This window comes from Macaca fascicularis, chromosome 3, assembly GCF_037993035.2.
Source record: "Macaca fascicularis isolate 582-1 chromosome 3, T2T-MFA8v1.1".
NCBI classification, from domain to species: domain Eukaryota; kingdom Metazoa; phylum Chordata; class Mammalia; order Primates; family Cercopithecidae; genus Macaca; species Macaca fascicularis.
In genome coordinates, this window is record NC_088377.1 from 145,142,908 (window position 1) to 145,170,112 (window position 27,205).

General features: G+C 38.0%; 1 protein-coding gene across 3 annotated transcripts in view; it reads right to left on the minus strand.

The window, feature by feature from the left end:
- Positions 1 to 27,205, minus strand: part of RELN (reelin) — a 510,762-nt gene that overhangs the window by 139,789 nt on the left and 343,768 nt on the right. For all 3 annotated transcript variants that reach the window (XM_005550435.4, XM_065542420.1, XM_045387530.2), the window contains exons 21-24: positions 8,488 to 8,680; positions 7,579 to 7,691; positions 1,651 to 1,788; positions 613 to 799 (exon numbers count right to left, since the gene is read on the minus strand). In XM_005550435.4, the coding sequence (XP_005550492.3) occupies positions 613 to 799; positions 1,651 to 1,788; positions 7,579 to 7,691; positions 8,488 to 8,680 (631 nt within the window). The remainder of the gene's footprint in view (positions 1 to 612; positions 800 to 1,650; positions 1,789 to 7,578; positions 7,692 to 8,487; positions 8,681 to 27,205) is intronic.

Sequence of the window (27,205 nt, forward strand, 5' to 3'; positions counted from 1 at the left end):
AGGAGAAATACCTAATGTAGATGACGGGTTGATGGGTGCAGCAAACCACCATGGCACGTGTATACCGATGTAACAAACCTGCACGTTCTGCACATGTACCCCAGAACTTACACAGTTAAAAAAAATCACAGAATCATAAAGTGGTCAAATTGGATAGAACCAGGCCATCTGGCTCCAGAGTTGCTGCCCTTAACCTCTAAGCTCATCCCCTCCTCGCTCCCAGGCCTCACACTGACACACCCTCCATAGGCCAGGGTGAGAAGAGACCAAGAGCCTTCCCTACTCAAACTTCCTCAACACACAAGCCTGGCTGGAAATGGAGGAAAGGAAAGAAATGGTATTTACATCAAGTACAGGAGGGTAGAAGTTTTAAACTGGCCGAACCTGATTTTTTAGTAACCAAAAACAATAATAATAATAATAATAATAATAATAATAATAAAAACAAGAATTTCCCAAGAGGTAGCTAAGGAATAGGAATCTGACAGAGCCCAGTCAAAAGGAGGGAACGTGGGGAACAATAAAACCATTTCATATTTGTACATTTGGAGTTCAGAGTCTCATATTAAACTAGCCATGGCCCCAATGACTCATCCCAACTGTTGGTCATACCTTGCTGAAGTACAGAGATGATCCAGAAGAGATGACACCACACCCTTGTTCTGGTTTTACAATTTCTCCCCCAATAACTTCTTGCCAGTCAGACTCCCAGCCATTCTGGTTCTCAAAATCTGACATAATTGTGGAAGGAAGGGCAGCTACCGGGTGGCATTCAGTGCCTTGATATCCCTGGTCACACCTATGAGAGAGCAGGGCTGAATAGGCAAGTTACAGGCCCACCTGCCAATGCTATGTCCCCCGACCTCAACCATTTCCCATGTCTTACTTTTGCTCAGGTCTTATCATTCACACTAGATTTTTCCCTACAGTGTTAATCTGGGTATGTGGTAGTAACAACCCTCAGTTTTTCAAACTCCCCTGAAAACTGACAGAATCTTTTCTTAAAAGAAATAATGCTGTAAAGGTAGAATTTGGGCATCAAGTACTTATGAAAAAGGACATTGGTGTGTGCGCTTATGTGAGTGTGTGTTGGTCTTGGCGGGGACAGATAGTGGGATTTCCCTATAGCCTTAAAAAGCCACATGTAAATGTCGGTCTGCTCAACCAACATGTAACTCTGGCCACATTTTAGAGTTCCTTTTTTTGATTAAACTACGCCCTTTTTAGAGTCTTTAGGTATTCAAGTGTGTTCCTCTGTCCTCATTAGCAACAATCACCATCTCCCCACGTATACAACCTTGAACTGGTGAAGTGGGATAAGAGGGCACGCAGCAGGGTTTGACTAGTGCTCTAAGACTCTCAGTGAGTGAAAAGGCAAACAATGGCAAACCTCTTTTAATAAACTCTGACGTTGAAGCCCCAGAGGCCTTGTCTTGAGGTTAGAGTTTTAAGAATATATGGTTTCATACTTATTTTTAATGTAACCATATCTTTTACATCTAAAATAAGAACAGAAGGGAGGACTTGTTTCTTTTGGCTATTTCATTATTTATCGGTCTATCCATATCACTCTGATGACAACTGCTGTAGTACCCTCCAGCCACAAATCTTGAGAAGCATGGACCTCATCGCGCTTTCTGGTGCACGTACCTGCATACGCCATGATCACATGAGCCATGCCCACTGCACATGTTGGGGCACTGTTGCCCAATGTAAATGCTGTCCAAAGCCCACTCGTCTTGAGCTGTGTAATAGCTCTGGCTCCAACGGAAGCGGGTGGCACTGGACCTAGAAACAAGGTATAGTATAACAAAAACAGTGTTTCAATCTTTCAGCAGTGACACTGGCACAGAATGACAGAGTCCAAAATCTTTCAGCTAACTAACTTTCTGGAACTTGAGCTTAGCTGGCATCATTTTGCTTTAATTTCCACTCAATTATTATCCAATGCAACAATTCCATCCTGAAAGAAAGTTAAAGAGAAATCTGTCTATTGGATGCAATTCAATCTTAATTTGAGCCGTTTTAAAGAAAAACACAGTATCAGATTTTGTTGGTTGCACAGATTTGTTGCTAGAAAAAGTACTAAGAAAGAATATTAAAAAATAAAGACATCTATTAAACTGCTAAATTGAGCCTATCTTTTTTTTTGCCCAGGCTGGATTGCAATGGTGCGATCTCGGGCTTGCTGCAACCTCTGCTTCCCAGGTTCAAGCCATTCTCTTGCCTCAGCTTCCCAAGTAGCTGGGATTACAGGCACACATCACCATACCCGCTAATTTTTGTATTTTTAGTAGAGACAGGGTTTCAACATATTGGCCAGGCTGGTCTTGAACTCCTGATCTCAGATAATACACCCTCCTCGGCCTCCCAAAGTGCTGAGATTACAGGTGTGAGCCACTGTGCACTGCCAACTTAGCCTATCTTTTATAGACAAAAATGTAAGATGTGTAACCTTAGAGTAAAAGAATTTCTTACAATAAATACAGTAGTTATGAGAACACTTTCAGCTAGTTCGTAATATAAAACACAAGTTTTGTTTGGTGGTATTGTTTTGGGGTTGAGAAGACATACCACTATGTACTATATTACAAAGAAGAATATCTGGATGCTAAATTCTACTCATTTCTGAAACACTAACTTGCCTGAGTTTCATGGATAAACTGATCTTAAGTGGGGATGAAAATTAAACAGTTCATTACACAGACAGAAACACTTGGGACCTTAGTTCATTGCAACGAAATGTAAAGTCCAGAGAAGTGGATATTTTGAAAGTGATGTCAAGAAGGTGTCTGTCTATTCATTGACTGCTATAAAACATTCCTTTAAAATTATAGCATATTTTTCACCTGTAGGAATTTTCAGGGGCCTGTGGTTAGTTCTTTTGGTCAAAGGGCTAAATGAAACAAAGAAACAAAAAATGATTTGCAAAATTATTGTGTATGCTCAGTTCCACTGAAGGAACATTTCCCAAGCACACTATATGCAGATACCCTTGATCTTAATGATCTGAATGATCCATTAAAGTCTATTGCGTCAATTACCCACATATTAAGTACTCCCTAAGTGCATAACAGACGGTTAAAATTCAGACTAAGCCTTTATTGTTTATTTTATCAATGATCTGTGACTAATAGGTTGTATTTTCATTCCTAGCAGGATAATACCAGGATTCATCAAGGTGCATCCAGTAGACACAGGATTGCTGCCTATCAGTGCTTGTCATGGAACATACAGTGGGACAGATGCACCACCTCCTCTATGGTAATCAGTCTATATTTGTAAGCAAACAGCCATCACAATTTTCATAATCCCACTAAGAAATGGCTTTTAGAAAAGAAAGTAGATGCATTATCTTAGAGCAGAGAGTGCTACAGAATAGAAGTAAGACTTACGCACCTTGTCATTCTGAAAAGGAAAGCTGACTTTACTCTTTTAAGATAGATTTTAATCTGAGTCAAGTCCATGGCCATGGGTGACTAGACTGTGAGCTCTTTGGGGATAGGGATATCTTTAGTCTCCACAGTTTGCACAGGAACTGAATAAAGTAGGGGTTCCAAAAAAGTTTGCTAAGAGAGTAAGTCAGTGAGTGGATGAACAGGTCAGTAAAGGGCAGCCTGTTTATGACTCTTCTGTAGGTAATGGAATGAAGAATGTACTAGTAGTCGGGGGACAAGGCCCCCAGGACCCTGGTTCTGCAACTTAGCAGCTGTGTGACCTTTAGTGAGAAATGTAAGCCCTCAGGGGTTTGTAGTTCCTCACCTCTCAAATAAAAGGTTTGGGCAAACTAATTTCTAAGATCCCTTCCAGCTCTCAAATATAATGATTCCTCTGCTGGTCTGTTGACCAAGTGACAATTTATTTTCTTTATAGTTACATGCCTATAAAAAACCCATGGCACCCACTAATTTGAGTTTTTTTTTTTTACTTCCAAATGTGAAAATGGGCATAGGGAAGGGTTTCAGAAACTTGTCTTAGGTTACATAGCTTATGCTTCTAAACAGTCATACGCAGACACATTCTAAATTGCTTTCCTAAGTAAATTAATCCTTACATGCATCTTATGAACTTTTAAAAAAGATATTATTTCCTTAGGATACAAAGCTTCAACGGGACAATTCCATTTAAAACCACAATCCACAGTTTAAGGTGCTAATGTTAATTAAGAGAAAAGGCAGGAAAAAGAGATTGAATATTGGCTTCAGTTTTATTGAGAAAAAAAATTAGTTGTGTGAGGCATCTCCAGCTGTCACATGTGAGAAGACAAGGTGCAAGGTTGCTGATCTGCAGCGGCATCATTGCTATGTCTCTCCCTCAATACAAATATTTAAATTGCCAATTTTTTCTTTCTCTCCCTTTCAAAACTAAGTAGTCTCAGGAAGAAAATCTCGTCGACTTTGAATTGAGTCTGAAAGCAGACTACTGCTGTGTGGGTCATGAAATGAAGTTGACTTGCATTTAAAATCTAAACTCTCCGAATTCCCCAAAGCAACAAAACTTGACTCCTTTATTTGATTTTTCCTTCCCATATAACTTGAAGACTGAAATGAAACAGTATTGAATTGTCTCCTCACAGTTAGGTTACCTGAGGAATCAAGGTAAATGAAGGCTGACTAAATTGTATTTTCCACCTTCAGAGTTCCTGTAATTACATTTACCCAATTATTCTGAAACTCATTCACTCATTAGGTGTTGATTTGTTTATGAAGTCAGCGACTGACAGCTGTTTGGGTCTCATTAGGCTCTGTTCTTATGTAAGTGTCTCTCATAAAAACAAAATTAATTTTCATTGAGTAACAAATTGTTCATACACAATATAATTTCTCTAAGCAGGTGTATACATTCAGTATTTCCATTCTAAGTTGCCCTATCTAGCACGTTTTCCAAAGTTAACAGATATTTGATAATGCAGGGACCACATTTGCTTTTATGCATTCAATTTATAATTGCATATGTTTAAATCAAAACGGCAGAACAAAGATTGACCAAAAAAAGATTACTGCTGCAAACTGCATTCACTTTCCCCAATGCTTGAGAAAACCTGCTATTTGCAAAGTTTTAAAATTATCAAAATAAATAAAGTTATCAAGACTTCCAAGGAAAGCAAATATACTTTATTTTTATGGCAGAGCTTTTAAGCATTATAGATCTAAAAACAATGACAATAACTAGTAGAATATGGGTTTTTTTTGAAATGCAGCAATAATGTTTAGTTTAAATATTAGTCAGTAGGAATGTTAAGATAAATATCCTGCTGGGTTATTTGTTTTTAAAAAATATTTTCACTTTTTTTCCCCAGGGCTTTGAAGGAAATTTGGAAAAGCAGAATTAAATTACTTGTTACATATACTTAAAGGTAAATGGTCAGGGGAATAATTTAGTAGAAAATTTTAGTGAAATCTAACATCATAATCTTAACTATTTATTAAAAGAGATACTTTATAATACAACATCTCTTTAGCACATTGAGTCTCATCAAGTTAAAATTCTATTTAATTCCCCGATGTCCAATAAGCACAACTACCATGTGCCAGGTACTCCATGGCTCTTAAATGCTTATGGGTTAATATATTTCCTTTCAGTGTCTAGTTAACACTGATGATAATTAACCTTTTCTGACTATACTAAAACTTCCAACTCGGTGGTGCTATCTTTTGAGCTAGAAAATAATGCAGCACACAATTTGAGTGTCACAGAACTTGGGAAGGCTTTTCTGATAAGGAAAACACTTTCTGAATTTGCCTACGCTACATTAAATAAGAACAATAGTTCATAATGTTTCTAGGGACAAAAAGACATCTCTAAAATATACTATTAGGCCAGGCGCAGTGGCTCATGCCTGTAATTTCAGTTATTTTGGGAGGCCAAGACGGGCAGATCACCTGAGGTCAGGAGTTTAAGACCAGCCTGGCCAACATGACAAAACCCCATCTCCACTAAAAATGCAAAAATTAGCTGGATGTGGTGGGGCATACCTGTAGTCCCAGCTACTTGGGAGGCTGAGGCAGGAGAATCACTTGAACCCAGGAAGTGAAGGCTGCAATGAGCCAAGGTCGTGCCACTGCACTCCAGCCTGGGTGACAGAGCAAGACTCTGTCTCGGAAAAAAAAAAAAAATACACTATCAATATTATCTTACCATCATAATTTTGAAAGTGTGCTTCACATGTCAATGAGTAAAAAACAACAATTTTTATATGAGGGAAATGTACTTAATTGTAAAATAATGAAAAAATAACTCTCAGTAGCTCTGCTTTGAATATGACCAGTATTTCAATTGTTTGAAGTGTTGTTTTGCATAAATTTGACATACATGCTTGGAATACCACTGAAATTAGATAAAAGTCTTGATTATATTCCCAGCAGTAGACATAAAAAAGTAGAATGCTAGAGAAAGTAGTAACTTGTTATACAAAACATTAGTAGAGTATCTAGGAAATGGCTCACAGTTGGAAACAGAAAAATCTGTGGAAATCAAATTTCAAGCATTTTATTCCAACTGACATAATAATGCATCCTTCAAAATATTCAAAAAGGCATTTTTACATAATGCAGGAATTCAATCTTCAACTAAAGGCATAAAAATAACTCTAGGTTGGTATCTAACCAATTGTTTTTGTGTAGAGTCTAACTTTTACATAAAGTAATCTGAGAGGGTTTATTTAGTAATTTCTTTTTACAAAAGAGTGATTGTTAGTCAGATACTACAGAATAATATAATACTTGCCTCTTTTATGCTTTTTCTTGTGCACAAATTACAGAATCTTAGAACTACAGGACTGGAGGGACCTGTAAGATCATGTAATTAAATCTTTTCATTGTACTTACAGGGACCTGACCTTGAAGTTGTGAATGGTTAAGATCATGTGATTAATCATCAGTAGAGCTATACTGAGAATTCAGGCCTTCTAATTTCTAGTCTAAGGCTTTTTCTTTGGGTGAGTTCATCCTGAACCAGGAATTGTTTAATTTTTTCCTCAAATATTACATTTTTTTGAGTGATCAATCTAACACAAAACAGTGTAATATTTGGGAAAAAACTATTGTGCTTTTTTCTTTCACACTATCAAATGTTTAACTTTCTTCCTAGTTTACTGAGGCCTCTGTTTCCTGGGGGATAATTTTTACTGCTACTGAAAAAACACGAATAGAGAAAAGGTGTATATTAAGCTTTCGATACACAAAAGTAAGGCTTTGCAACGAGAAAACAGCTTTGCAATCCAAATTACTTGAACTTCTAGATTCCTATATTCCTTTCTCTATGTCAAACCGAAAGTAACGGACTCATTGAGTTCTTCCATAAAAAGAAAACGCTGGGAGCAAGTAGGAAGGTCAGAAGAAGGCTAGGACAGTTTGGAAATCACATTTTCCTACTTGTCATTAGCTCTCTTTTTCAAATATTATTCATAAAAAAGAAAGGTTTTGGTCTTTTGATAATGAAATAAAAAGAATAAACATCTTGCCATTTTGCTTAACTTGCCTTCATATTCAAGTCATACTTGAATCAATAGAGATAGAATTGAATCAAAAGGGATAGTCAAAGTTAAAGTGACAGCCATATCTAAAGATGTCATCTCACCAAGTTTTCTGTGGAAGAAGCACTATGACTCTTCTCCACTGTGTGAACTCACTGGCATGGTAAATACTTGCTGATGTAAATTCCTGACAACTTGGCATACTTGGAAGACATTCCTGAAAGAAAGTTAGGCACAAATCAAATCCAGCTTCTGTCTTCCTCAGGTGAAATATGTCTACTCACCCACTGTAAGTGAAAAAGACCTTAGAGAAATCTAATGTCATAATCTTAACTATTTGTGATATGGAAACAATCCACGATTTTTCTTTCCATGAAGCTAAAACTTCATAGAAAGTCTTAAAATTATTTAAGTAATAATTTCAAATGAGGTGCATAATGAAATTGAGTATTTCCCAATACTCGCACGTACAAACAGACATGGATTAGGATGCTGTTTTTAGGCCTGTTATCATAACACTGGCATTTGGTAAAAATTAGTTTATTCATTATGATATTTATTCATTTATTGCAATGACACATTGCTAAGATATATATGAATTTTATTCCAAGATATTTCTTCTTTTTTTCTAAAGACAAGAGATACCACATTCTTAATATGGTCTACCTACAGGTAGAGACAGATGAAGACACCTTACAGGGAAAAAAGAAAGGGACACATTTATAAAGAAAGAGGGTTAGAGAAAATAATACTGAAAACATCATTTGAGAGTAGCCAGTTTTGGAAGTTATTTTCTTTTTTTTTTATATTTCCAATTACTCTTTAATATCTGTCGTGAAGAATGTGGCATTTTTGTAATCCTTTGCTGACTTTATGTTAATTCTAAGTTACAAATATTAAATAACACTGTTTCTTTTCAACCAAACCTAAACTTCTAGAACTGCAATTTTTTTTTTGGCTTGCTAGGTAAAAGGCAGGTTACCTGTCACAAGGTTTAGGGAAACTAGACTTACTTCTTGGACGAGGTGCCAGGTAAGGCCGTGGTTGGTTGAGTACTCCAGCTTCACCTGGTTGTCCATGTGTGGGGTGTATTTCTGGCCACATCCCATCACCAAACTGAACTGAATCATATAGCACGCTCCTATCTGCATTGATTGTGTTTCCACATAGCGCATACTTGAGGCAAGTTTAGAATCTCCTGTAAAACTGAAAGAGACAGAGATGGAAATCAGAAAATTCTAAACACAATGTATTAGAGAAAAATTAAATTATTCACCTCACACTATATACCAAAATAATTTCATTTTACTTATTTAAACCTTGCCAAATTCTAGAATGGATTTCAGTAAATCTAATAAATGCAATTTGAAACAAGCTTTCAAAGATGAAACTTTTTTAAAAAAGTTAATATCTATAGTTGTCAAATGTACCTAAAATTGGGTACCCACTCATATATTGCTCATGAGTATAAACCTTTTTTTTTTTTTTTTTTTTTTTTTTTTTTTTGAGACGGAGTCTCGCTCTGCAACCCAGGCTGGAGAGCAGTGGTGCCATCTTGGCTCACTGCAAGCTCTGCCTCCTGGGTTCATGCCATTCTCCTGCCTCAGCCTCCCCAGTAGCTCGGAATACAGGTGCCCGCCACCACGCCCAGCTAATTTTTTGTATTTTTAGTAGAGACGGGGTTTCCCCCTGTTAGCCAGGATGGTCTCGATCTCTTGACCTCGTGATCCGCCCACCTCAGCCTCCCAAAGTGCTGGGATTACAGGCGTGAACCACCACACTTGGCAAGTCTAAACCTTTTGACTCATTAATCTCACTTCTTGAAATCTATCCTGAGAAAATAATTTTAAATTTAGAGACAGTTTTATAAAATACAAAACGTATTACAGGATTACTGCTAATAGGAATTGGTAACAATGTCAATGTCAAAATGGAAGGCCTAAGTAAAATGGTAGAGCACTTGAAATAACATTATCCATCTTTCAAATATTTATAGATAATATAATCACATTAAAGTGCATATGATGAAATAAGTCTTAAAAAGCCATAAAATTATGCACGAAGGAAATTCACCAGAATGTTTTTGGTAGCTGTGTTTGGTGGCAGGAAATTTGCGATTTATACTTTTCTTTTTGTTTTCCTTATTTTTCAAATGGCCTTTAATACTCATGGGTTAAGTACTGAAAACATCATAATATAGTTTTAATGGTTGTGTCTCAAATCAGTAAAATTCACATCTTACTGGGTCCCAATTGAGTACTACATAATTGCAAACTGTTTGAAGGCAGGCAAATTAATTTTTAAGAGAAAACTACTCGGGAGTTTGTAATCTATCAGAGAAGATTAAAATATAGGCACATTATATTGTAGTTACATGAGTCAATGTAAATATTCCCAGGGTCAATCGCACTAAGGTTTGTCCATCACAGTACTTGTTTCTGCTATTCTGAAGCAGTTTCAGTACCATTGTTAGTAAACCTGTTAGTCAACAGTAAACCTGTTAGTCAGAAGGCATAGCTGATGTGGACAAAAAGGCTAAGGCAATACTCTGTGAAATCGTTGAGATATTTAATACATTTTCTTAATTACCTTTTGCTAAATCAGCCAAATAAGGATAACTATTCTGACTTGCTTCTTGCAGAGATTAAGATGTTATTTAATGACAGAATATTGTCCACATAGAGGATTACTATGGACTTAAACTCAAGGTTAAAATACAAGCAGCTTTCCCCAACAGAATAATTACTGCTTAACTAATAGTTTTAAAACTATGGTTTTGCAATTGGACAATGAAGAGAGGAATAAAATGGAAAAGCCCCATTCTCTGCTTTAATTGAATGGTCAATAAAAGAAAGGGAAAAATTATATTAAATACTGCTAGTCTTGCAAATCCAGTTAAGAGATAGCAAATGCCACAACTTGTTTATCATTGTTGTTAAAGATGTCTACCATTTGTGCAATCTAGGCCATGTCCTAAGACACAATACCCACATTACTTTCCTTAGTTTCATCTCTCAGTAACTCTGTTTAGTAGGAATAATTATTTCTTTTTAACAGATGAGAAAATAGGGCTAGTAAATGGGATACTCAATGAGAAATCAGCTTTGCCTGACTGTAAAGCTTCTTAACCAATACATTATATCTTTGTCTTCCTATTACTCTAAGATTGGGAGAGAAAAAATCCTGCATTTTGGAGTAATTTTTTAATTTTTGTTTTGTTTATAGTGAATTTACAAATCACTAACTTTCAGTTACTATGCAATGATACTCTGATATTAAAAATATAAAACCATGATTGCTGTTATGTGTTTGGATCCACAGGATACAATCTGGAAAATATCAAGCTGTAGAATGTAATTTTTAGCAATATTGGAAAAAATAAAAGAAATCAACACAGAATAAAAATAGTAGTAAGCCGTAGAGGCACACACTTGCCTATATTGCTCCTAGGGTCTTTTAAGTAGGCAAAAGAAATCCCAAATGCTTATCTCTGTAAGAAACAGGCATTGCTTTTAGCTTCAAGGGTTAAATGTCTCTCTAGTACCCTTTATTAGGAAGATAATTAGAGGCATCCAACTAGGCTTCAACTGTTTGCTTTAAAGATACACCAGTCTCCTGGGCATCTGGGGAGAAAGCCTAATAGCGCCTGGTAGTACATGGGCTGAAGGGTCTGCAAATGACAGAGCCAACAACGCTTTCTCACTCACGCCATGAACAGTATTTCCCCACCTGACCATTTCTGAAATAACTCAAGATTATTTTTACCATCAGCATCTTGTAAATTTCTCCCTTCTGGGATGGTTTTGTGTCCTCACAATTCTATACAGAAACAGAAGGAAATGCTGTGTTTTACAACTATTGCCTGCATCTAATGTTTGCATAATTACAAATGTAGCTATGAAATTGGCTGAAGAGAGGAAGTATTCAATGCTGAGGAGAGTTGTGTGCTTGTGAGCTATTTTGGAATACCTGATAACAGATTTTAAAGGTGCCAAGACACCAAGAGAGAAACAAGATAAAAATTACGTAAAATAATAGGTTAAATAAGCGAAATTAAGGCAGTTAAACAATGATAACAAAATTTTTGCTTAGCAACTGTATCTGTTCAACTGGTAGAATAGGAGCCTAGAGTTATTTGGTGTTTCCTATTTCCTATTGCAAATGCTTTGGTGTGGGCTGATCCAGCTGCCAGTCACAGCCTCTTCCTTTTAGCCACTATCCAGTGATTGGTCTAGGGGTGGCCATGCGTCCAGCAATGGGTTCTCACCAATGAGATGTAAGTAAAAGGTGGAAGGTGAATTTATGCATTTGGCTTTCATTATAAGTGTTTTAAAAGGGAACCAATGGAATTGGCTGTCACATCCTTTTCCCTGTTGCTCCTATGGTCATCTTTCCTCTCTGGGGGCAGCAGCCATTTTGTGACAATAATGGAACATTATTAGATAAAGACCTCTCTGCTGAGATAGCGGAACAGAAAAGTGAGAGAATCTGGGTCCCAGTGGCCTTCTTAAGGTGCTCACAAGCCCAGGACTGCCTATTCTAGGACTGCTTGTTACAAATGACAGCTAAGCCTCTTTACTTTCATTTATGTCATGGTCAGTCTTTTCTTGTGTTTGTTGTAATCTAGAGCTGAACGCATTTCTAAGCGATACACCTGTCATACTTCCTGGTACTATATGATATCTTTCCTGATGCCTTAATCTGAAGCAAAATAACACAGAAAAGCACCTTAAACTCCAGACCATTCAAAGTATTAGTCCACTTGATTAAATTTCTGGTTTATTCAAGACTGGCAGTGATACTCAGTCTGTTTTTTTTCCACAGACTATGCATTTCACAGACTGATCCTTTAACTTACAAAACTGCTTCTCTTCGCTGCTTGTCTAAATCAAGATACATTTATAAAGGCAAACATGAGGCTGAACTTCTTTTCTGTTACAGTCATAGGAACAGAGAAGAACAGCCCACATCAGCATTTTGGGGAGAAATTCTGGAGAGAGAAGGCACTGCGAATCAGGAGGCTTAGCTTTATTTATATTGACTTGCAAGGGTGCCTCAAAAATAAAGCTCCTACATCTAATTGCAAGATTTAATGAGAGAATGGGGATAACTCCACTTAGGACAGGATTACCTTTCTAGCCCTCTTTATTCCTACCTCTAAGAAGGCTAGTAGGCTATGACACTGGCCAAATGGACAAGAGCCTGGTGGAATTTGAGTCTCCATAGTTCTCTGCTTAGTCCATACTACAGCACCTTTGCTTCACCCTCCCTTGCTTAATCTCATGTATTGCTGAGGATCTGTTTTTTGATCAGGTCGGAAGCCTGTCCACAGGGAGGGATCATATCTTATTCATCTCTGCATCCCCTAAAGCCCTCAGAACCTTGCCTACAACTCACAGAAGCACATTGTTTTGGACATCATGATTTTCTAACAGCTGGATTATCTTACTTGACCTTTGAGTCAGGACCCTCTGGGAGACCAACAGCGATCTTTAACATTGTGTTATGGAGAAGGAAAATGGAGAAGCTGAGTTGCTGGCCTCAAGGTCACACAGGTACTAAAAAGCTAGAAACTAGGCCTTCTGGGTTCTCCTTTGAAGTCCTTTCTACTATATCCTGCCTCTCAAAGGCTCCCAAGGACTGTTTGTTAAATAAAATGAGCATGTGAGTGAGGTCTCTCAACTGGGGAGTAGGGAAGTTTAACAAAGCTATAGTTACTTAAATGCTGTAATGGATACCGACAAGTTTTGAGGTTATCTTCACTTAAGTAAATCAGTTTCTGCATTTTCCCAGAGCCTCTTTCCCATCTCCAGAAAAAAGCCTCTTTTATATGAAAGGCAGACACACATAGCCAAAGTAAGTGGGCCACAAAGTTCCTTAAAAGCAAATTCATGTCAAACAGCCAAGCTACCTACAGAACTGAACCATTTTTTACAACTGAGCCCATCTCTTTAAGAGCAGTTTAGTATATAAGTCAGTATGGATGAAATCTCACTATTCATGTGCCATAACAGAAGCTAATGCATCCATATTTACATTTCTTAGAAACCTAAGCAACATTCTATTATTTTCAAGCGTCCCACAGAAAAAACAGGTCTGCAGAGCTCATTTCTAGAAAAACAGAAGAGCCATACAATGTTGTTTTTGTTTTGATACCATTCGGAAGTTATATTCATCTGAAGAAGAGGAGGTGAATGAATCTAAGCCTCTCCGATATCATTCTCTTATTGGTTATGTTCTTGTAATCACCGAAGAAATGTTTACTAGATTAGATAAACTTGTTGATGTTGTGGGCTTAAAGGCAGCATTTTAACTCACTTGTTATTTCTATGATATTACATTTCAAAACAAATAACCATATTATTTTAGTGGATTATAGAAATTGTACACTTAATGGAAAAAACAACCTGATAATATAAAAGCAGCATTTTTTAAAAGGTAAAAATGTGCAATTCCACCTTCTAAAGATGACCACAAAATGTACAGTTTTTTGGTAAAAACACTTCCAGACAGTTTTTCTCATGTGTACACACACATTACTTTTCTTTTTTTAAAAAAATTATGAAATCATAGTACATCTGCTTTACTCCTTTGTACAACATTTCATTGCTATCTTTCTATATTGAAAAAATATGGTGAGACATTTTGATTTTTAATGAATCAAGCCAATCTTCAATTATAAAAATTTGGGGAGGTTGTTTTCACTTGTTTACTATTATAAGCAATGCTTCTATAATATACATCCTTGTATATCTTTGTGCACTTATCCAATTGTCTCTTTGGGTTAAATTCCTAAAAGCACATTGCTTCATTAAAGCAAACGCACACTTAAAAAGTTGACACTTAATGTCAAGCTGCCCTCCAAAAAGATTGCACCAAGTTACATTTACCAAGAACATCAACAATGACTGAGGTGCCAATTCTTCCTACTTGTCAATACTGAACTTTGATGACACTTTTTATTTTGGCCACTTTATCCCTACACTCTCTTAATCTACATTTTTTTTTATTACTAAACAAATTTAGAAGCTATTCATGTTTATTGGCTGCACACATATACATGTATACACATATATGTATACATATACATGTATATGTACATGCATACATATACATGTACATATATATACTAAATCTTGCCTGTTAATTACTGCCATAGTTTGGATGTTTGTCCCTCCAAATCTCATTTTGAAATTTGTTCCCTAATGCTGAAGATGGGGCCTAATGGGAGATGTTTGGGCCATGGTGGTGGATCTTTCATGAATGGCTTGGTACTGTCCTTGAGGTAATGAGTGAGTTCTTGCTTTCTTAGTTTCCCTGAGAGCTAGTTCTTAGAAACAGCCTGATACCTTCCTGCCCTCTCTCCTGCTTCCTTTGTCTTCATGTCATCTCTGTACCCACTGGCTCCCCTTCTCCTTCTGCCATGAGTGGAAGCAGCCTGAATCCCTTACCAGAGGCAAATGTTGGCACTGTACTTCTTGTACAGTCTGCAGAACTGTGAGCCAAATAAACCTCTTTTCTTTACAAATTACCCAGCCTTGGGTATTCCTTTATAGGAACACAAATGAACTAAGACAATTACCTTCTTAATTTGTCTATGCTCTCACTTATTTTTTGTTTGCTTGATCCATCAAGCACTAGAGCAGAAAATTAAAATAACACTCTAAGTTACTGTGGTTGTAATTTTCCGTTTGTAATTTGAACAGGTTTTGCATGATAGTCCCCATTCTACGATATTCAATGTGTGGAGACACTGACTGATTTTGCCTTCCCATGGGCCTCTCCCTCTGACAGCATCACCTGTTACTGGTCTCTAGCCTCTCTTTTCTGCCTAGAAGAGGCAGCAGCTACAGCTCCAAACAAATTTGAAATCTCTCTACCAATGCATTTTGGCATGTATTTACCCAATACTTCATTTAAAATGTCTTTATGGATTTCTAAGTGGATAGACAACTTCTTATTTATCTAGATAAGATTTTCGGGTTATGTCAGGAATCAAAAATCTTTTGGAATACATGTGCTTCTCAGCATCTGTTTCAGGCTCTTTTTATACTTTTTGCCCCTAGCACCTGTGTTGTTTTGCTTATCTTTACCTTTCCTATTTAAAGTTCACAGTGTATATTCTTCAGCTTTTTCATTCCCATTCCCATTCTCTCAGTTTGGAAATTTATACATAGTTCTTCAATTCAGGGCTAGAATCTTACTTTAAGCTAGATAAACTCTTTAGTAAAAAGCATAAGTTGAGTTTCTTGGCTGCTGTTAATTAAGTATTTGGATTGGCCGGGTGCAGTGGCTTACACCTGTAATCCCAGCACTTTGGGAGGCCAAGGTGGGCAGATCACGAGGTCAGGAGATCGAGACCATCCTGGCTAACATGGTGAAACTCAGTCTCTACTAAAAATACAAAAAGACAAAATTAGCCAGGCGTGGTGGCGGGCACCTGTAGTCCCAGCTACTCGGGAGGCGGAGGCAGGAGAATGGCATGAATGCAGGAGGCGTAGCTTGCAGTGAGCCGAGATCATGCCACTGCACTCCTGCCTGGGTGACAGAGTGAGACTCTGTCTCAAAAAAAAAAAAAAAAAATTCAGCATTTACAGAAAGATGCTATCCAATGAAAACTCAGCATCAAATTGGGTGCTTAGTGGCAGTTTACTCTCAAGGATCAGCTAACTTCATGGGAGATAGAATTGGGGGGAATGTGTCCACTGTGAGGTTCAGGTTGTCTGTACGCAATGGCCATGATGACCACAAATGAACGCTGTCTCCTCTTTCTAACCAGGCTATGTGGACTTGCAGCGGTGCTGCTGTGGGACGGAAGATTCTTCCAGAAGCCTCAGAGAGCAGCTCCTCCACCCCTTCTGTTGAAGTCCAGATTCCATTTTCAGCCCAGCCACTCGCCTGTGTCTCCTGTGAAATTAGGCCAATTTACCCAACATTCCAGATGCCAGCAACTAATTCCAAAAACTTTAACAAATATATAGTTTTAAAGTTTATAGAAATTTGTTGGTGAGATCATGGTTTCAAAGATTTCTGTCAAGTTTCTGTTGATAAGTCTTCCTTGTGCCCACCTCATGGCATTTTTTAGAAAATGCATATCAGCTGGAGCAATCTGTGGATGAAAAAGCAAACCTCTGCTAGGTGCCCACTGGAGGGGGAGTCAGTGCAAAGCACAACGTGGGCTGTATCCCCCAGAGAATAAGGGAGAGAGGGAGACCAAAGGTCAGAGAGGGGCCGACTGCAGGAGACCATGCACCCAGGGAAGAATTGATCCTCACCACTCTCGTGGTGCCTGCCAGTCTTTTGTCAGGAAAGTAAGAGTGTGTGTGTGTATGTGTGTGTGTGTGTGTAGACGAGTTGTCAGGGGCAATATTTCCCTGCCACTAATGTGGGGATGAGGGTGATGAGAAGAGCCTTCGCTGTTTCCAGCTTCTCCTGCTTCTGTCCTCCACTTCTGATATGGTTTGACTGTGCCCCATCGAAATCTCATCTTGCACTGTGGTGCCCATAATTCCTACGTGTTGTGGGAGGGACCCAGTGGGAGATAACTGAATGATGGGGGTGGGTTCACCCATACTGTTCTCATGGTAGTGAATAAGTCTCATGAGAACTGATGGTTTTATAAGGGGAAACCCCTTTTGCTTGACTCTCATTTTCTCTCGTCTGCTGCCATGTAAGACATGCCTTTTGCCTTCTGCCATGATTGTGAGGCCTCCTCAGCCACGTGGAACTGTGAGTCCATTAAACCTCTTTTTCTTTATAAATTGCCCAGTCTCAGGTATGTCTTCATTAGCAACGTGAGAATGGACTAACACAACTTCAATTCATCTCTGATCTCAGGCTATGACGAACTCCCTGACTCCTGTTTTTCTTATGTTGCATCCACATTATCTCCAGATTCAATTTTGGCTGAAGAGAACTCACATGATCCACAATTTTTTTTTTTTTTTTTTTTTTTTGAGATGAAGTCTCACTCTGTTGCCCAGGCTGGAGTAACAGGGGCATGATCTCGGCTCACTGCAACCTCCGCCTCCTAGGTTCAAGTGATTCTCCTGCCTCAGCCTCCCGAGTAGCTGAGATTATAGATGCGCACCACCACACCCAGCTAATTTTTGTATTTTTAGTAGAGATAAGGTTTCATCATGTTGGCCAGGCTGATCTTGAACTCTTGACCTCAAGTGATCCGCCCTCCCAAAGTGCTGGGATTACAGGCGTAAGCCACCATGCCTGGCCTAACCTGATCCACATTTATACTACTTATCATTAGGATTTGCCCTTTCAACACACTCCTGTCTCTCTCAGTTCTTTTCTGTCTCCTCTATTTCCTTGAACATCACTCCCTTTTGGAACAGAACACACTGGTTGATGTAGTCAGGTCTGATGCCCTGGTTGAAAACATTTAGCATGGAGGCGAGAGAGAAAATACATGAGGAATCTTTGAAATTATCTTTCTTTTTCCTTCCAACTATGTGCAACCAAGTGCCTTATTTAGAGCATACTCAAGCAGAGCCATTTTAAGACTTTTGAGGATCTTGATACTTTTAATTTTGGAAATTTCATCTCACTTCATAGAAAACATACTAAAATGCACCTATGTCTCACATTAAATATAAATATTTTGGGCTGCAAAAAGTACCCAAACGGATTTTGTAATATTGCTTTTAAATTTCATTTGGCTACTAGTAATGCATTTAATATACTTTTGGCTGTGATTTCTCAGCATACTAAGGAATGTGACCAAAATATTATTTCCATCTTGAAATTTTATGAATATGAAATTTAGCAATTAATGAAGTTAGCCTAATGTAGTATTTTGTAGACATTTAATTAAAATGTATTCATTTTATTTTGGTGAGTTTCTTGTCATAGTTTTGAGATAATACACATTTTTGCAGCCCTTGGACTTTTCCCAGTCTCCTGGAAAGCTTGGAGGCTGCAAGCACTGTGCCCAAAAGAAATAATGGAAAAGGTTCCTAGGCAGAGGCACAGCTCATACAAAGGTGCTGGGAGAGGACAGAGCTTGGCTTGTTGGTGCAGAGAGAAGGAAGTGCAGTGTGACTGGAGTAGACTGAATGAAAGGCAGCAAGGCAGGGGAGGAGGCTGCAGAGGCTGACCCACATGGCTCAACCAGGGCCTGTCAAGGAGATTTTGTGAACCACTGTCCATAGAAAATAACTGTCTCAGACTAGGCTGGGTGCGGTGGCTCATGCCTGTAATCTGAGCACTTTGGGAGGCAGAGGCAGGTGGATCACTTGAGGCCAGGAGTTTGAGACCACCTTGGGCAACATGGCGAAACTGTATCTCTACTAAAAATACAAAAATAAGCCATGCGTGGTGGCAGGCGCCTGTAATCCCAGCTACTCAGGTGGCTGAGGCACGAGAATTGCTTGAACCTGGGAGGCAGAGATTGTAGTGAGCTGAGATTGTGCCATTGCACTCCAGCCTGGGCAACAGAGCAAGACTCTGTCTCAGAAAAATAAAAACAAAAATAAAAATAATTGTCTCAGACTGCTAAATGTGTTTCAACAAACCAGAAAGAAGTACAAATGTAAACCATCAAATGTAGACTTTTCTTGCTGTTAATTTGTTTAGTGATCTGTTTCCTTATTTCAGAAACCTCACTCAGCTATTTAGTCCAAAACAAGATTTTTAGAGAACTCTAACTTTGGAGAAATACGTGACTTAAAAATTAACCCTGTGGACATCAACATGGCGTAAGTTTTAGAATATAGTCGTTAAATCCATCCCTTAGGCAGGTCCTGATAATTAATACATCCTCTAATATATATCTACAAATAGTCCATTCATCCACTGCCACCATCCTATTCTAAGCACATGAAGATGACATTACTAGCATCCTAGCTGAGCTCCTTCTACTGCTCCTTCTATTATCCTCTACCCCTATTCTCCACAATGCAACCACAAATATTTTTTAAACATAAGGAAGATTACATCACTCCCCTGCTCCAAATTATTTGCTGGATTCCTGTAACACTAGAGTAAAATCCAGCATCTTTATACTGTTCTATGAAGCTATATGATCTAGTTTCTTGGCTGCCTCAGGGCCTCTGCCCTTGCTGTTCCCTCTGCCTGCACAGCTCTTTTTCCATACTTTTACATAGTTGTCTCTTTCATCATTCTAGACTCTAATGCCTCCCAAGGGGGCTTCCCCAACCCTCTTACCTAAAATAGCTCCACTCTCCACTTCTGTCACATAAAACCCCATTTCTCTTACCCTAACAGCACTTATCACAGTCTGGAATACAATTATGAATTTGAGTACCTGTTATTTCCCTCTAGAATTTAAGGTTCACAAGCAAAGGGCCTTTCTATCTTTGTCTCCAACACTAATTGCTACACTTTTAGTACAAATAGTGCCTGTAAATCAATCAATAAATAGCTGAATGTATAAATTAGTCTATCAATAAATGAAAAACTTCAGGGAATGAAATCCTCATTGGGGAAAAGCTAAATAAATAGGCTCTAGCTTAGAAAGTCACTTATAAATCTATTCTATTATGTTGGCAATTTTATAGAGGCACCAAAAGTCTTCAGTACTGAGAATACTCTTCACAGCAGTTGAGAATAATAGGAAGTGACTTTTCCATTTGTCACTCAATGTATTTACCTATCTATCTGCTAAGCTTCCTAGATAATCATTTACTGTGAAATGGTCGTTGAGGTGGCTCCTGGGAGCCATCTCACCCGGACTGACTTCCTTCAGCAGTACAATATTAGTTGATTTACTGCTCATTTTAATAGTCTTTGTAAGATATAATTCCAAGAATACTCTAAGCTTGCTAACAAACTATTTAAACAGACGAAATTTCTGTATAAGCTACAGGTTGATGTTTCGTGAAAGGAAAATCCTAACAAAATTTACTAGGCTGTTATTCTATAGGTTGATTCATTTTATAAAGGATTGTCAATAATTTTTTTTCCTTGTGAACCAAGGAATAGAGCTATCTAATATTCCATTTAGGCACTAATCTGACTCCCCCTTCACCCATGTTTACCAACAACACAATCCTTACAATTAGTATCAGGCAAACACTGACTAGTTTCTTAAGATTGGTCTAAAGGAATAAAGATCTGCATGTAGTTAAGATTCTGATTCAAACCTCTTTAAACACATATTCCTATTTCAATAAATTAACCAAAAGGTAGCAGAAGGAGAGGTAGATCTCATTTTAAAATGTGTGGTACAATGCTTGCTCACTGTGTGCAGATCCTCCTGTGGGCCTGAATGTCCCTACAGAGGCAGGTTTATGTAGCATGAGCTCTGATGGCCATTCTCAGGTCATTTTGGCAAACTCTTTGAGTCACCCATTACTACACATTATTGTGGATTCCTGATGGTCCTTATAACCTACACATATGTTAACAAATAGCCCATCTTTTATAACTTAAAATTTCACCTATCATTCAGTTCTGTCACATTATTATATAATAATATAACACTAAAGTACTGGTTAATTGTTAATAAGCCATGGTACTATTTTCTATCTCTTATGCCAAATGAACTGTATTTAACTTATGAGATAAACATGCTTTTAGGATCCTTTTTTAATCTGGGATTTTTGCCTGGGTGACTGCTGCTTCTCATAAAATATACAAACAAATAATTTTTGCTTGTCCATGTTCATAAATATCCCATGAAATATGAACATATACTTTTAAAATGTCCTGAACATGTCGCATTTGTCAATTCCCTTTGACTTGGGCACCCACACTGCAACTGTTCTCTTCATTTTACACCTTTAGCTTCCTACTCTCTCTAGGGCTGATCATGCCACCTGGGGCTGGTGTGGAAAATCAGGTTTCAAAGATCCTCCCATTACATCATCACATACCACTCAATGTGACCCTTTTTTCCTCATGCCCCCCGCCTTTCTTTTTAAGTCGGAGTTTCACTCTGTTGCCCAGGCTGGAGTGCGATGGCACGATCTTGGCTCACTGCAACCTCCGTCTCCCAGGTTCAAGTGATTCTTCTGCCTCAGCCTCCCAAGTAGCTGGGATTATAGGCGTCCGCCACCATGCCCGGATAATTTTTTGTATTTTTAGTAGAGATGGGGTTTCAACAGGTTGGCCAGGCTGGTCTTGAACTCCCGACCTCAGGTGGTCCACCCGCCTCGGCCTCCCATTGGTATGACAGGTGTGAGCCACTGTGCCTGGCCTCCTCATGCCTTTTGTAAATCACAGCTGATTTCACTTTGTTCATGTTGCTCTTTTACTTTCTTTGTACTTTCTCTACTTACTTTAGGAAATTTCTCTCTCTAAAAAATGACCAACAGATAACTAGTATCAGTGATTTACTTGTGTTAAAAAAAAAAAAAAGAAAGCTTTAATTAAAAAAAATAAAATTAGACATAAGGAACCTTCTGTCTTTCATGCCCATGAAAGTACCCAAGAGGCCCTTTGAACATTTCTACAGGTCTCGTCTATCTTTAAATCTTTTAGTTATATCTGCTGTTCCTCAAGCACCATTAACAATAAACAAAACTATAGCTTTTCTTATCTTAATTTTTGCTTTAATTATTAGTAGAGTCATAGCACTTTTTTCTACCTTTTTATTGCAAATGAACTGTGTCTAAGTTACATTATGAGATAAACAGGCTTTTAGGATCCTTCAGGTCTGGGATTTCCTAGTAACCTAATCACTCACCATTCACAAAATACTTTCTATGATAACATATTCAGCATTCCTAGAATGTAATCCATCTGTATAGTGATGGTGATTGGCATTTAGATAGGAAAGTACTGGCAAAAATAAGTATACCCACTATGAGCTTTCTGTTGCACAACCCTACAACCTTCTCCCTCAACCAAATCTAGTTTATACAATAAAGCTCTTAACATTTCTATTTTGATCTCTTTAAATTTCAGAGAATGCTCTTTTGTATTGCTCAGGCAAAACAATGTGTTTTAGCTTTCAAAATTCAAAAACGTTGCTCATTATGTGGATCTTATAGACACCAGTTTTCTTTGTTTCAACGAGACAGTGAAGGGAATGGAAACGGCAGGCTCATGGTAGGTATTTGCTATCTAACATCTCATTTAATGTTTATGACAATTTTGGGAGTAAGTATCATTGCTCCCATTTTACAGATGAAAACTCCAGGCTCACATGTATTCCCCCCCTTTTTTTTTTAGAAGAAATAAAGAAAAAAAATAAAAAAAAAATAAGGTGCGAAGAAAAAGAAAAGAAAAACTCAGGCTCAAAGAGGCTAAACAAATTTCCTTGAATATGTGGTCTTTTGATGTTACTGTTTTGATATGGGAAAAGGTTTGGTAATTTAAAAAAGAAATCATTAAAATACGTCACCTTCTAGAAATTACAAAAGAATGTGCAAGACTGGTGTTCTCACTCTATGCCCAACTAATAGTTCATGATTAGGGGCTGGCAATGGAGTGAGGCTGTATAGGGCAGTGGTTAGAGTCGGAGTAAGGGTTAGGGATGGCACTAGCTCGTGAATGGAATGAAAGACAAAGATGGGATGAAAGGGTAGAAGTTCTGGGTGGAGCTAGAAGTCAGGGATGTCTGTTGTACATTACTAACAAAACTCAGTTATTTCCTCTTTTGATAAAGTTGCTTTGATGCAAACTTCCTAAAGCAGCTACATCAAAATATATACTCAAAATTCCTCCTTAGTTAAAATTATCTGGCTTTAATTTTACAAGTTTCTAAGTGGCAGTGTGAGAATTTGAACTCAGGCCTATGACCTCAAAGCCTATGTTTGTACCACACCATATTTCCTAAAAACAATTGCCAATTCTAAAAGCTACAACAACTATTCTCTCTCAATTGTACACTTATGTATTTATTTAGAGACACAGTCTTGCTCTGTCACCCAGGCTGGAGTGCAGTGGCATGATCTCAGCTCACTGCAACCTCTGCCTCCTGGGTTCAAGCGATTCTTGTGCCTCAACCTGCCAAATAGCTGGGATTACAGGCATGTGCCACCACGCTCTGCTAGTTTCTGTATTTTCAGTAGACGTGGGGTTTCACCATGTTGGCCAGGCTGGTCTTTGAATTCCTGGCCTCAGGTGATCTGCCTGCCTCGGCCTCCCAAAGTGCTGGGATTACAGGCATGAGCCACTGTGCCTGGCCTTAACTGTATACATTTTAAAACCCAAACTCTAAATTTAATACGACAGCAATGTCCTTCCCACCTGTTGTATCTAGCTGGTTTATTAGATGAATGTTATGTTCATCTAATAAACCAGAGGAATGTTAATGTTCCCTTGGTATGATCACTAATAGTACTAGATGCAATATAATAAACTTCAATTAGAATTTTTCCCTTAGTGATCTTAAAATATATGTAAGAGGTTTTAAGGAATATTAGAACCTAAAGGAGACAGAAGTTCTGAGTTCAGATACTACGTATGGAAGAAAGTATTCGAAGAATTAAAAGCAATTCGTTTCTCCACTGGAAAAAAGTGCTCTAGGATGACATGCTGGAAAGTGATTTATAGCATATTGACTGTAGTTCTTCTAATGAAAAAGCAATTGTCCAAGTTTTCCCTGAAGAACACTCTGAGTAATGACAATCTACACTCATGGAAAGTCATGAGTTAGAAAATGAGAACCAAAAGAACTCACAGCTGAGAAAAACCAACAACAATTAATTTAACACCAGCCATTCGTAAGACCACATATATATTTCAAAATTTCCCTTGGGAGAAACAAGGTCATTAAAGGGCAGAGACTGCATACTTAAATATGTTTAAATAATTTTTACTTCATAAGACAATATGCTCCAAAGGTTTTACATTTAAAAAATGACAGCTTGTTTTAGGATTATGAGATTATAATAAATAGTTGGTTGATATCATCACTTAAATTTTAATATTGTAACAAGTGTTTCTGAAAAACATCCCCAAGGTGAATTCACATTAAATCTTGGACAATGTATTTCTCAACAGTGGCAGAGAGAAAACAATGTCACTAAAAGGGGTTTTATTCTGACTCACTGGCTAAGAAAATAGGAACAGTTTGAGATCTTCCATGTTGTTTCATTTTAATGAGAAGCAAGCATTTTTCATGTCCTTATTAAAGTGGTTAATGTGTTTCTGTAGTCTCATTATCACCACCAGGGTATACTCTCTGTTGTTTCATAACCAAGACAACTCCTTTTCCTTTCAGAGACGATCAGAAAGTCAAATCGATTGCTCACATGTGGTTGTTAATAAAACTCCTATGGGGCTGCTCAAGGTGCCCATGGGGATTGTACAATTATTTATGTTTTCTTATGGTTTTTCCATAATTACTGTGATTGTACTTTCACAAAGTAAATGTATCTCCACCAATTAAAGCGGGGGTGGGTTAAGAATATTCATCAGACTTGTGTGAAAGGATATTGTTCTTAGGGTTTTGATCAAAGCACAGAAATTAAACTGCTGTTATCATGCATTCAATGCAAGTGTTGAATTAAAATGCTCAGCAACTTTTGCATTTATCTGAGCAGATGTTAACTATTTATGAAAGTAAACATGATACAGGACTTGCATTCATGATATGACTCTTTGTTATATTAAAAGTGTTAGGAAAAAACTCTTCTACACAAACTTGAAGGATAGAGTTTATGGTACATGATCAGTTTGAATTACTGTAAATTCAGGTCAATTTAAATTTTCAGAAGCACGAAATTCTAAGAAATCTCATTTTGTTCTACATCTTTACACCTTATTTGCTTTATTCCTTTATTTTCTTTAAAGTCTCTGGGACTAACAAAGAACATCTGTAAAAACAAGCATCTGAGTCTATCAAATAGAAAATCTGTCTCTTGAGCCCGGGAGGCAGAGGTTGCAGTGAGCTGAGATCGCGCCATTGCACTCCAGCCTGGGTGACAAGAACAAAACTCTGTCTCAAAACAAAACAAAACAAAACAAAACAAAAAAACCTCCCAAAACCACCACCTTCCTACTTTGTCTTATAGAAATTTGGAAATTTCATTCTATCCAGTTTGACAGTGCTTGCAGCAAAAGTGACCAGCTGTACTTCCATTCCATTACCTGTCATTTTGATGCTAGAATTTGAGCCTGCTGTGTGTGAGATCTGACTATACATGCACAAGTCCCATCGAAGGTAATTTTCTGTGCAATAGTGTGTAAAATTTACCTCTAATTATGATAAGGTCACTGATGGGTCATTTATGATATGCTCTCTGGAGGCAACAGTGCTGAATAGCTTTCAGAGAGATTCATCTGAAGGAATTAAATTGGTCTGACCATAACTCAATACAAAATAAAAGTCTCTTAGAAAATGATTCTTCAATCATATTTCCAGTCCTAATGGAACCTAGAGAGGGGCAGTATACACAGTGGTGAAGGTTGTGGGTTTTGGAATCACACAGGACTGAGTTTAAGTCCAGGATCTCTGGGCCTAGAAGACCCTAAAAGAACTGGCCTCTGCACATCTCTTGGTTTCCTTGACACTCACTACCTCACTACCTGGTCTCCAGGACAACTGGCCTCCTTCCTGGTCCTTGAACATGTCATGGTCACTCTCGCCTGGGGGAACTGTGTGCACCACAAAGTTTTCTGTAGTTGCATTTCTCTTCCTCCAGATCTTCATGTGGCTGGAGCTTTCATGTTCTCCCACTTCCCAATCAGTGGAATGTGTTATATCCACTATGTGAACTACACAAAGGTAGCCTCCTCCGAGAAGCCTCTTGGGAGTTTCCTATGTAAAGTAGCCAGCTCCTGCCCCTAGTTAACACTGCTGTATTATCCTACTGATGTACATGAAGTACTAATCACCATTAAATTATTTACTGTTTGTTGTATAATTAAATTCACATATGACCCCAGGAGGAAAAATCTAAAAATGAAGGGTACCTTAATTAGGCTATCCCACAATTTTGAAACCCCACTGGCATTAACTATATGAGTCACTGGTCCAATAGTGTTTGATAACATGGATTAAAAAGGAGATGTTAGTTAACCAATCATGGCTAAAAATACTTCTGGGGCCTTATATAAGAGAGCATGAAAATAGAGCTACTCATGATAAATTTTATTAAAATAGTCACTACAGTGACTTCATGTTTCATTACGAACCCCATGGGCCTCTGAGGGAGAATATGGCAGTCACTTTAATTACTAACACTTTTTGAAGAGGTTTTTTGTTTGTTTGTTTGTTTAAATATGTAACTGTGGGAAATGAAAATTTGAGATTAATAAATATGGTAATTTTTTTTTTTTGAGACGTTGTCTTGCTCTGTCACCCAGGCTGGAGTGCAGTGGCGTGATCTTGGCTCACTGCAAGCCCCACCTCCCAGGTTCATGCCATTCCCCTGCCTCAGCCTCCCGAGTAGCTGGGACTACAGGTGCCCACCACCACACCTGGCTAATTTTTGTATTTTTAGTAGAGACGGGCTTTCACCTTGTTAGCCAGGATGGTCTTGATCTCCTGACTTCATGATTCACCTGCCTCGATCTCCCAAAGTGCTGGGATTACAGGTGTGAGCCACCATGCCCGGCCATAAAATTTTACGTTTATTTAAATCTGTCAGTATTTTGTTTTCGGTCCTCTTTCCCAAGACATTTTACTTGCAGACATACAAGTAGGCTTGTGTAGACATACTCGTAACAGAAGTACTATTTTCAAGTAGTTCCTATTTAGTAAATACTTGTCAACAAATGGCTAAGTGCTGAATAGACTGGAAGATCATCCTCATGTTCTAATTCCTAGTGCAAACTGCAACAACAACAACAATGAAATCCTTA